Source organism: Miscanthus floridulus, chromosome 6 (assembly GCF_019320115.1).
Source record: "Miscanthus floridulus cultivar M001 chromosome 6, ASM1932011v1, whole genome shotgun sequence".
NCBI classification, from domain to species: Eukaryota; Viridiplantae; Streptophyta; class Magnoliopsida; order Poales; family Poaceae; genus Miscanthus; species Miscanthus floridulus.
The window spans coordinates 9,816,586-9,829,612 of record NC_089585.1 but is presented as its reverse complement, the minus strand read 5'-3'; the positions used below and the strand labels follow the sequence as shown (position 1 = coordinate 9,829,612).

At 45.8% G+C, this 13,027-nt stretch overlaps 1 protein-coding gene across 1 annotated transcript; it reads right to left on the bottom strand.

Annotated features, from left to right (window-relative positions):
* Positions 1–346: 346 nt before the first annotated feature.
* LOC136457592 (leucine-rich repeat extensin-like protein 3) lies at positions 347–2,682 on the bottom strand. Its single transcript, XM_066457620.1, has one exon. It carries the CDS (start codon positions 2,339–2,341, stop codon positions 734–736), a length of 1,608 nt encoding a protein of 535 aa, XP_066313717.1. The 5' UTR covers positions 2,342–2,682; the 3' UTR covers positions 347–733.
* Positions 2,683–13,027: the final 10,345 nt, after the last annotated feature.

The window sequence follows — 13,027 nt, the reverse complement described above, 5'->3', positions numbered from 1 at the left end:
TCAATGCCATTCAAACCACAGGGGCAAACACAAAACCAGGTCATCCCCTAATTATACAGGTTGTGCAAGCCAGGAACAGGTGGAATGGAAAATGAAAAGTTCTATCCAAAACATGTTTCTGATTTCACTTGTAAACTGCTGTATGCAATGAATTGCTTGCAAAAAGTAACAGAGCACAACAAGGAGAGGAAAGGAAAAACAAAGATGATTTAAAAATAATAACAAGACTAACATGTTGTAGAGAATAAACAGAACCCAGAAAAAGATAAACAAAAATGATAATGCTAAAATAGAACTGAATAATGATATAAGAATAAATAACCAACAATAGCTGTGATACAAAAAGGAACAAATGTCACTGGAATTTTGTTGTTCTAAACTTTTATGTCTGAATGAACTTAACAGAACTGAAACTTCTCTATACACCCAGATATATGATATATCCCTGCACCTACAATCCTCCTCTGTCCCTCTCAAACTCTTATTCTTATTCACAGCCAATTAACCACCAATCCCAAACCTAAACCATCACCTTCAATCCAATCCCTTTTAGCACCAACGGCTGCCTGTAGCCATCAACCAACACCTATTTGCTAAGCATGACAATGACCACGTACATCGGTGAATCTGGCTGCTAGCTATTGCCAGAGGGGTTGCCTTGCGTTTGAGATTCTTTGTATCAATGCAGCGGAGGGGGTGGCGGCGATCCATATTGATATGGGTATACTGATGGCTATGGATGGTGCTGCTGTGGGGGAGGAGGTGATGCATATCGGACAGGGTATGTGGGTGGCAATGGACCGGGGTAATATGGTGGTGGCGGAGGCCATGGATGCGTTGGAGTGCACGGCGGCGGTGGCGGCAGAACGGGGCATGGCGGGCACTGTGGTGGTGGGTGGTAGACTGGCGCGGGAGGGAGCGAGGATGGTGGAGGTGGGGAATGCAGCAGTGGTGATGGTGGTGGTGGTGACGGCAGCAGTGGAGGTGGTGGTGGTGGTGAGGGCAGCGGTGGTGATGGCGGCGGAGGAGACGGAAGTGGCGGAGGTGGAGACGGCGGCGGCGGCGATGGTGGAGGTGGCGAAGGCGGGGGTGGTGGTGGAAGCATCGGCGGGGGCGGTGATGGGAGCATCGGCGGGGGAGGTGATGGGAGCATTGGCGGCGGTGGTGATGGGAGCCGCGGCGGCGGCATTGGCGGGACGAACGGCTTGCAGTGGAACGCGGCGCAGTTGACAGGTGGGCGGGCGTAGAACGCGGCGCACTGCTGCGGCGTCCGCTGCGCGGGGCGGTTGGGCAGGCAATTGCTCCGGTCGCTGTCCCGCGGCACGACGCGCGCGCACGCCGGCGGCTCGCCCGTGAAGAAGTTGTAGGCGAACGTGAAGTTCTTGAGGCGCGGCAGGTCGCATATCCCCGGCGGTATCGCGCCGGTGAGCAGGTTGTGCGCGACGTCCAGCTGCTCGAGCTTCCTCATCAGTGTGAGCTCCGGCGGCAGCGGGCCGGCGAGCTGGTTGAAGCTGACGTCGAGCACGGTGAGCTCCCGCAGCAGGCCGATCTCCGGCGGGAAGCAGGAGGTGAGGCCGTTGTTGATGAGCAGGATCTCGTTAAGCGTCCCGGACATGTTGGCGACGCTCGCCGGGAGGCATCCGCCAAATGTGTTGTGCGCGAGGACGACGACGGACGCCGGCGAGTTGCCGAAGTTGTCGGGGAGCTGGAAGCGGAGGCGGTTGTGGTTGAGGAAGATGGCGTCGAGCGGGCGGTCGAAGAGGCGGGCCGGCACGGCGCCCTCGAAGTCGTTGAACCGGAGGTCGAGGAAGCGGAGCGCCGGGAGGTCGAGCACGACGTCCGGGAACGGGCCGACGAAGCGGTTGTTGCTGAGGTCGAGCTCGTGGAGGAGGCGGAGGCGGCGGAGCGCGTGCGGGAGGACGCCGCAGAAGCGGTTGGAGTTGAGGTGGAGCAGGGCGAGGTCGGCGAGGAGGCCGAGCTCGGGCGGGAGGAACCCCGCGATGTCGCCGTGGTTGAGGTCGACCCCGGCGACGGCGAGCGCGCCGCGGCGGTCGGGGCCGGAGGCGGAGGGGAGCGGCGCGCAGTAGACGCCCGTGTAGTTGCAGACCCCCGGGCCGACCCAGTCGGCGGTGAGGTTGTAGGGGTCGGAGAAGATGGCCTGCCGCTTCCACGTCTGCAGCGCGACGTACGCGTCCCGCAGGCGCCGGCTCGAGAACCGCCACGACGGGTCCACCTCCACCGCCGCCGTCGGCCGGCCCTCGGAAGCCGCCGCCGCCGCCGCGCCGCCGAAGACGGCGGCGGCAGCGGCGGCCAGGAGCGCCAGGAAGACGGCTCCTCTCATCTCATCTCCAGCGCAGCGGCGATCTCTCTCGGTGCGGTGCGGCGCAGTGACGCGTACTGTACTTTTCGCGCACAGACAGAGACGAACGCGTAGAGAGAGAGAGAGAGAGAGAGAGAGAGGAGTGGAGGGGGCGGCAGCTATAAACACGCGCAGCGGCGTTGGTTCGAGGCGAGGAGGGAGAAGACAAGGGTGAGGAGTGTACGCGTAGCGGGGAGGGGAAGTGGGTGGCAGGCGGGCGCGGCGGAGGATTAATGACGGGCGCGGGGGCAGTGGGCGGCTAGGGGCACACCCGCGTTCGCCTCCGGGTTTTGCGTCCGAGAATTCGTGCCAGCGCCAGGCGTGGCGTGGGCTGGAGCCGAGAGTAGTGCGAAAGACGTGATGAGAGCCGCGGACCGCGAGTCCAGTTCAAACTTGGGGAGTGGAGGGGATCGTGTTGAGAGGGATCTGACTGTCACAGCGCGTGGGAGAAAAAGCTAACAAAAGCGGACGGATTATTTATAGAAAAAGAGGAAAAATGTGTTAATTGCACGGAATATTTCCTGTGTGAGCGGACTTTATTCAGAGGAGAATGTGTGGGGCGTGCGTGCACGTATCTTGCACCCTGAATTACAACAAAATAGCAGAAGACGTGATGAGAGCGAAAAATGAGACTGCAGTAGCAAACGTGTTTCGTGCGTTTCAGTAGCATATAATATGTCTTAGAATCAAACTCTTAAATCATTTCTATACACAAGTTGTTCGAACGAGTATAAGAACGAGTGCAAATTTCATACGAGACACAAAGGACACCAAAGGAATTTGGAAAGTAAAAAAAGACGAAACAGAAGAATTTCTTGGCTCTCTAATGTTATATATTGATATGGATATATATATATATTGATATGGATATATATATATTGATATAGATATATATATATCTTACTAAACTTTATGGTGCAATGCAATATATAATATATAGATTACTAGTGTATTTTAGGATTTTTAAGATAAATTAAGAGAAAACACAAAAGACGCATGTGTCCTCATTTTATTTTCTGATCGGACGCTATCATCAACGTGATTAATGGTGATTGGTTGATAAATAAAAAGTATTTAATGCAAAATTAGTTTTTGTCCTCTAAAATGTATTATATTTTAGGACAAAATTTGAATGCTAGAATGCACTTTATTACATGACGAAGAGAGTAATTGATATACTCCCTGTTCGCTTCGCTTATAAACCGTACTTTTTTAGCCAACGAACGGTATTTTTCTCTCACAACAAATCAGCTAACAGTACTTTCAGCCATGACTTATCAGCCAAACGAACAGGGATATAGATATAGATATAGATATAGATATAGATATAGATATAGATATAGATATAGATTATTACCTTAATTGGTTATACAATTTTACGTCCGCTCAGAGTCAAACTATCTTACATTTGACTATATTTACACAAAATATTGTCATTATTATGCATGACCCTGAATAGGTATACTATAAGATATATTTTTGTGAGGAATTTAAAGTATTTATTTAGTATGATAATTTTTATATAGATTTAGTTTAACTTTAAATAATTTAACTTACCATAGTTTTAGAATAGCATCATTTTTACCGGAGGTAGTACTCTCATATCTCAAAAGAATGCAACTCTTCCTTCGTTCTAAATCAACAGGCTTGAGTTTGACAAAATTTACAAAAAAAAAATATAAGTATTTGCAGTATTAAATGTGCACATTCTTATAAATTGAGTTAAATTTATGGCAATTTGACTTAGATAAAATTTACAGGTGCTTTTTTAGAGGTAAAATAAGTTTATTAAATGATCCTGCTCACTAGTGCGACACCATACGCAGGGGGTGTTTGGTTTCTACAGGGACGCCTAAAATTCTTATCACATCGAATATTTGGACACATGCATGGAGTATTAAATATAAACTAATTACGAAACTAATTGCATAACTTGCGACTAATTTGCGAGACGAATCTTTTAAGCTAATTAGTCCATAATTTGACAACGTAATGCTACAGTAACATGTGCTAATGATAGATTAATTAGGCTTAAAAAATTCGTCTAAAAAATTAGCCTCCATCTATGTAATTGGTTTTATAATTAATCTATATTTAATATTCCTTATTAATATTTAAACATTCGATGTGACATAAATTTTAAGAGCGACTAAAGAGCCAAACACCCTCTAGAATTTATTTATAGAATTAAAAGAGGTCATGGGAATCATAAAAAAAGACTATCTATACCAATATCCAACCAGTACATGCAGATTAATATGGATACTAAATAAAGGCATTCAAAATATTAAACTAAGCTGCCTATATCCATTAGATTTTGCCCCTGACCTAGTAGGAGTAGTCCGTATTTAATTTTGTGCACGTAACGTTTGTTCTAACGCTTGTGGTACAGAAGTATAATAAAGAATTGGAAATGGGCAAGGACGTGAGAGGCGGTCACGCGGCACACTGCATGAGCATGGGCCTTGTTTATTTAGATTGCAAGTTTTTTTACTCTCTTTCCATCACATTAAATCTTTAGACATATGCATAGAGTATTAAATATAGATAAAAAAATAACTAATTATACAGTTCGATTATAAATTACGAGACGAATCTTTTAAGCCTAGTTAGGCCATGATTGGACAATAATTATTAAATACAAACGAAAATGCTACAGTACCATATACTGATTCCTAACCTCAATCTAAACAAGACCTAGTTTAAGATTGACCATCTTGGCCCCAGTGGGGTTTTGCCCTTTTGCTTCAGAATGGAAAATGTTTGATCCAATCCTACAAAAATATGAGCCAGAAAAGAAAATATAAAAGCTACTACTTGTGTCGTTTGAAATATACCCGTCAAACAAATGTATTTACAAAAAGGTTACTCATCCCGAAATAAATGCATGTTTTGCATTTTAAGAGGACAACTAATTTCATATTAAGGCAGATTTATAGAAAACCAGATCAATATTTTTATATTCAAAGATTTACTATAAAAAATATATGACATTCCTAATTTAATAATACTTATTTAGTATCACAAATTCTAATTCCGTGGCATTTGTCTTCCAAACAAACGTTTATTTAGAATCACTTGTGAATTGATGAGACAGTACCATCTACTTTTTTCTGACTCTATACTGCAGGGTGAATCTAAGGCAGAGGAAATACTCCACCTTGTGGATCTTAGGTGCTTGTCATTCCGCGAGGTGTTTATGGGCTCCCTAACTAAAGAGAATTAGGGTGCCCGAACATCCCATAGGATAGGATTCCATTAAATGGCATCGAATGACCCAACACATATGTGTCGCACTCCCACCATATTGTTGCCTTCTCCGTCTGCCTCGTCCCGCCACGCATGCGTACCCCGCCCCGCGCCCGTCGTTCCTTCCCCCCCTGACCCCCTCCTATCTTTCCGCGCGGGCAGGACCTGAGAGTCGGGACGAGGACAAGCATGCCCCATCCGCAGGACCCCAGGCGCGTCGCACACCCCATCCGTTGGCCTCTGGCTCGCCACACCCCTTTCCTCAACGCCCGGGCCATACCCCCATGACTCTGAATATACATCTAAAGCACGAAACACTTACAACATGAAATACTTGAATGCAACATGCGTATGAAGCAGAAGAAACATTAAGAACACACATGCAACATGTGTGTGAAACATATGCAACATTCAGATAAAACACTTGCAACTTGCAACATGAAAACACTTATTGCAACATAAGACTAAAACAACTGAAATATTTCAAACATACTCTTGTAACATATGTGTAAAACATATGCAACATCCAAATAAGCACATTCATCTAAAAAGCAGATGAAACATTTAGAATAGACACTTAGAACATATGTGTGCAACCATTGCAACATGTGCAACATCACAATCTGTTTTTGATACATCAATATGAAATACTTGCAACATACCTCTAAAACATCTGAAATAATTAAAACATACCCTTGCAATATGCGCTTTCAACGCAACATCTCCTTGTTGCTCGGTAGAATGGACACTCGTCGTTGTGTGGTGTTCATCGGAGGCAGCGGCCCGATGGCTGAAAGGTCCTAATGGCTAGAGGGGGATGAATAGCCTATTAAAAAATTCTACAACAACACTTAGCAAAGATGTTAGACAGTTAAATGATAAAGCGAGTATTGCGCTAGCCTACTAAAAATGCAAGCCACCTACCACAATTCTAGTGACTATGATCTCTAAGCACACAATTGGCTAAGTCACAACACTAAGTTGGTGAGCTCTCAAAGACTAACTAAAGAGCCTCACTAACCACTAGACCCGACATAAACTAGCTCTCAAAACTAATTACACTAAAGAGCGTAGCAACACTAGGAATATAAATACAAGAGCGGGGATGTGATATTTATACCGCCGTATCGAGGAATTGAGCCAATAACAAGATGATCACAATCAATCACAAGATAACCAATAAAATCCTCAGACAATGATGACACAATCAATCATAAGATAACCAACCAGCCCGAGACCGTGCCACTGCTCCACTACTGACCGGACGCGCAGCTCCAGCGTCCGGTCAGCACAGTGACCTCTTCGACTTCCCAAACTTCATTCACCACCCTTGCTCAAATATGCCAACCATCAAGTGTATCACCTTATGCACGTGTGTTAGTATATTTTCACAAACATTTTCAAGGGTCTTAGCACTCACTAGAATCTAAATGCATATGCAAAGAGTTAGAACATCTAGTGGCACTTTGATAACCGCATTTCGATACGAGTTTCACCCCTCTTAATAGTACAACTATCGATCCTAAATGTGATCACACTCGCTAAGTGTCTCGATCACTAAACCAAAAAGCTTCTATCAAGTTTCACCTTTACCTTGAGCCTTTTATTTTTCTCTTTCTTGTTTTTCATGTCCAAGCACTTGATCATCACCATGGTCACACCATTATCATGATCTTCACCATTGCTCCACCACTTGGAATAGTGCTACCTATCTCATGATCACTTTGATAAACTCGGTTAGCACTTAGGGTTTTATTAATTCACCAAAACCAAACTAGAGCTTTTAATCTCTCCTTTTTTGGTAATTGATGACAACTCTTTCACAGAGATATGAATTGAAATTCATTTGAATCCATGTTGCTTGCCCAAGCATATTTATCATGTGTAAAAGGATATGGACAAGTTTCATGAACCCCAATGGTAGCATTAGCTCTCTCTATATATGTGCTAAGAGTTTAGATTGAAGCTTGCACATATGCATGGATTAGAGTTTTGGGGAAGTAATGTCTATTAAATGATGCTAAGATATAAGAGATGGATCTTTGAAGCGTGATACCAATCAGAGTGCACCATTATACCATGCTTAGCACCATTAGTAACTAGACATACATAAAAACTAGAATACCTCGTGAGATCAATATTAGAAGTAAGGGTCTAGTTTTTATAAAATAAACACAAGTCTAGTTACTCAACCTATGCATGCTAGTTTTTCGTTTCATCAATCAAACCTACAACTAGCATACACCACACAAGCATGAAATTTTGATTTAAAACTTGTGCCTATGCAAGCAAACATATGAAATGCACCAATCAAATTTATGAACTTGCTCCCCTTACTTGTGTGCTCAAAATTTTAATTGCCCCTTCCTTTGTCATATTGCTCCCCCTATGTCAAAATTCTCTCCCCCTTAATGATTAGTTCTCACTCTATCACTTATATCTTTGTTTCTCTTCCCCTTTGTCGTCAATCACCACAAAGGTTCAATTTTAGATAGGTTAAGATTATTAATGTCAATTAATGGGATAAGAATCATTTTCCCAAAATTTGGTACAATCTAGAACACTTATCAATGATATTTAACTCGGTTTGATCCAAGGACAGGCTTCTTCACACCTCATTTCAAGGGTTATCTTATACCATGTTGAGTTAAACAATTGTAGCTTATTTTCTAGATCAAACACTAGGTTCACAAGCCCACAAACATGTCATATGCAACCACTAGATCAAATCAAGCATGGAAGCAATAGTGGTGCCAAACAAGCATCAAATTCATTTGATTTTCATGAATGAGCCTAAGACATGTGAAATGACTAGATGCACTAAACAAGTCCTTAGCAAATGATGTATGCCATGCCAAACAACTTTTACCTTGGTTGCTCAAAGGAGAGGCATGTCATATAAGTGGAGGGTGTATCAACACATATTTGAGAAATCCAATACATTCCACTCATTCCTTAGCTTGCAAAATATTTTCTCATCCAATGGCTTGGTGAATATTGTGGTAGAACCGTCCGAAATAACACGCTTTTAGAGGTGCTTATCTTTCACTAGACACTAAGCACCTCAAAAGGGAGCTATATCAGACAATTCCATCGAGCACACCCCATGGGAGAATAAAAAAATCCACATTTTTCAATAGGATCATAAATGGGAGAATAAAGCTTATAATATTCTAAAGTCATTTCTTACATCACTTTATTACAGTACAAGAATATTACCTCAATTTATTATAACAGTGGAATATAACAATGTTATCAGAGTTATAGAAAAAGCAGGATTAATTCAAGGACATAGTGGAGCATTAACATAGTGAGCATTTATATACAAGAGATGCTAACAGGTTTTACATCTTTTCTTATAAAAACCTTTAGTAAGGGTTATAAATAAACACTACGGTCGTACCGGGAAAGGAATCCTCTCTGAGCCCACCAGGAGGTTTCTACATACAAGAGTCAGCTCTAAGTATCCTCCGATCACCTACAACAGGGGAATAAAACCTTGAGTACTCGATTATACTCAGCAAGACTTACCCGACAGAAGGAAAATTAAAGACTCTAAGGATATATAAGGCTATCTGGCTTGTGGGTTATTGCATCTACCGAAGCATTACTAAATGTGCATCCTTACATTCACTTTTACTAGCAGTCATCATTAGTTCATTAACTAACCATTCTATATAAGCACCTATGGTACTCTCAAGCAAGTGGTAAGCAATCAAAACCATTTTACCATCTTTCATATTCTAGTTCTTACTATGGTGCTAGATCATAGCCAAGTCGTACTATATCACACGGTGATTTGTGAACTAATGTATCCCAGCTGGGTACCCTGAAACACATGCCCCGCTTGTACCCCATGCACAAGCAGGACCAACCCACCACCCTCCTATCAAGGGGTCCAGGTCCCCATCCAAACTTGGACTCTAAGCCCCCACTCCTAAGTCCCTATGGTAGAACCACCCGAAATAGCGTACTTACGGAGGCGCTCGTCTTCCACCAGACACTAAGCACCCCAAAAGCCACTACCGCGAGCGGTATCCGTCGGACACACCCTGAGGGAGAGCCCGAAAGATCCACATTTTTCCCCAAGGATCCAATAATAAAAATGAGTTACAACACAAGTCCATCTCATACATTAGAGTTTTTGAAAAGTATATTATTACAATACCAAATACAGAGTTCGGAATGATAAACAGCGGAATATTAAAAGATAACATCTAGCGATAAGATAACGAGGATTTCGTCTGAGCCCACCAGAAGAATCCTCCACACAAGGTACTCCTCAAGCATCACCTGCAACAGGGGTAAATAACCCTGAGTATACGATGTACTCGCAAGACTTATCCGATAGTGGGAATACTCTCCCGACTCCAAGGAATATGCTAGGCTTTATGGTTGCTGGTTTTCTTTTAGCCAAAAGCAGTACTAATAGTGAGTCCTTATTGATATATTATAATTATCAGCCGTATTAAGTTTTTATCTAGTCAATCTATATAAGCACCTGTGCTACTTTCAAGCAAGAGTTGAGCAATCGATACTGTTTCTTCTCCTTTTCCACTTCCAGTTCTTACTACGGTGCTAAACCGTAGACAAGCCGTACCGGGTAACCCGGTGATTCGCGAATCAATGTGCCCAGCTAGGTGCCCCGAAGACACACGCCCCGCTTGTACCCCAGGCACAAGTAGGACTAACCCACCACTCTCCTGTCCTGGGTGTCTAGGTCCCCGTCCAAACTTGGACTCCAAGCCCCCGCCTCTAAGTCCCGGACTTAGTGCGGTGCAAGGACCTCCACCACCTCCTCTTCCCATCAGTCGGTCCGGAAAGAGCCGGATCTGTGACAAGAGAGCAGCAAGCCTTCCCTGCGCCCATACCCAAGTATGTGCTTGGGACAATAATCTATGACTTGCCTAGAGTCATATGCAACGACTGGTCCTTAATCGACATAGACAGGGAAAAAGTGTAACCGGGCTATGCCCTGTTGGCCGCAGGACACAACCCCTCACACCCACCAGTACCAAATCCACATCCCTGTCCGGTCACCATTTTCCTTCCCATTATTTCATCATGATATCATAGTTTAATCACCTATTTGTGAGTAACGACAGGTTACTCACGCTACCGACATCCTGAGTATAGCAGCTACTCGACCTGTACTAGTAGGACTCATGGTGGATATATTTATGCATGTAGCTTCCATAAAATGCCTGTAATGTAAATGCATATCATATAAATATATTCAGTGATCATTTAAAAATAGGGGTTATGCACCAGGGCTTGCCTTGGGCAGGTGCCGAGTCAGCAAAGTCAGTACCAATAGGCTCCTGGTCTCCTTCCTATGTGAAAAGCTCCTCCTCGTACTCCTCGATCACCTCATCGTACTCCGGATCACCGACGGGCACTAAGTCTACCTGTTCGTGATCTACATGAAATGACGATGCAATGATTACACTATGGCAACAACAATTCTCAATGCAAAAGTACCTCTATTACATTACTAAGTGAGGTCTACCTACTAAAGTCTAAGCCACATACCAGTACTACTAACAAGTATGACCGTGTCCTACATTCTTACAATGACTATGGATATTCATACTCCTAATGTCAGTTTATGATAAAGCAAGGATAACAACTACGTCATCCAACGACTCGTTCTATGATTATCATCAGTACAACAAGTATATAAATGCCTAAGGAACCTACGGTAATGATTTCAAAGCTAAAGTTATCGTCGGTTTACCACAACAAATCTTGCAATTAAAGATCGATATACCGCTAAGCCCTCTACTTCAAGCTTATGGGCCTACCATCCTAACCACTAATGGGGAACCAACTGTACTAACAGGTAGTCGATATTTTTGCGAACTTAACAAACTTTGTTTCGCTATTTTTGGACAATCATGCAATTTACTACTAATTATTGAAGTTCAGTTCATAACCTAAATAGATAAACAATTTCTAATACAATGAAATGGAGAAAACGAAACCTCCCTGACTGGCCCACGACGCGCGGCCCAACCCAACTCGCCATCCCGCCCGCGCGCGACAGTAGCCAGGCGCGTGGTCCACGCGGAGGCGCGGCCCAGATGGCCAACGACCCGCGAAGGGGAAAGCCTGCGCGCGCGGTAAAAATTGCACGAACACCCCCGACGAACTCAGCATTTACTATGAGCTCTACAGTACTGTTTCTCTACTCTACTGTTTTACACCAGCACCCTCCCACTTCCTCTTCTTCACCGCGAGGAGGTCCTTGGCCCCCCCAGGGCGCGCACCGACGCGACGGCACGGCACCGGGCGACCACGCCGGCCTCACCTGAACCCCTACAGCCTACCTAAGGGGTCGATAGGTACCTGGATAGCACGTAGAAGCTACTGGAGGCGACACGACGAGCAGAGATGCAGGCACAACCTCCCTCCCCTGTGGTGGCTCCTGACCTGCAAGAGCGAGCGCGTTCCCATGAGCAACATCGAAGGTGAGGCCAGTGCATGAGCTAGCGAGCACCAGGGAGCACTCACCGACACCCCTGCATTGACGGTTAGGTTGGAGGCGGTCAGAGTAAGGCTGGCCATGTGAGCTCACGGCGGTGCGGTGATGACCGACGGCGGCACTACCGTGGCGGTGGGGCTGGCCTGCTATGATGCTAGGACTGAGGTGCACGGGGTGCTCAGGAGGACATGGCGAGTCTGTGGGTGCACTGAATCGCCATGAGGTGCACTGCGGGACTGGCTCGCCGCTGGAGGGCGTCGGCACGGCCTTATGGACCCGGTGGCGTGGTAGTCCAAAATTGAAGCATAGTGAGTCGAGAATGGCAGCGTGGTGGGGTAGGCTAGACGACCGGCTGTCTAACGGAGCTGCAAGCAAAGCCAATTGGAAAGCGGTGCACCCACTACGGCGAATTGGAAGAAAAGGTCACGACGGCAAGGGGACAACGGAGACAGAGGAGGTCCCGTCGCGGTATGGCTCACCAGCGACGTCAACGCTCACAACTGACTTGCTTGGCCATGGGGAACCTTAGGGCGTGCTCCCGACGGCCGTTCGCACGGCCGCAGCAGCAAACGACGAAACGCGGCATGGCTCGCCTGCGGGTAGTACCAGCCCACAGACACCACAACACGACGTCGAGGAGATGGCGAAGTAGGCCATGGACCAGCGCACAAGCAGCCAAGGGAGTCCAGGCGTGGTACCAACATAGCCGCTGGCGACGCGAACGCAGGACCCAATGGCGACACGGCCATGGTGGCGCAGAGCAAGGCGCGGGTAGAGCACGGCCGCGATTCGGGCGCCACGCGTCGGTTGGCGAGGCGAGCAGCAGTGAGGCAAAGCGTCAAGACGCGCGGGGCGTGCGAGTGAACGGCATTGTCAGCACAGCCGAGCACGGCAGTGGCTCAGGCCTACGTGACACAGCGCGCTAGCAAGCCGAC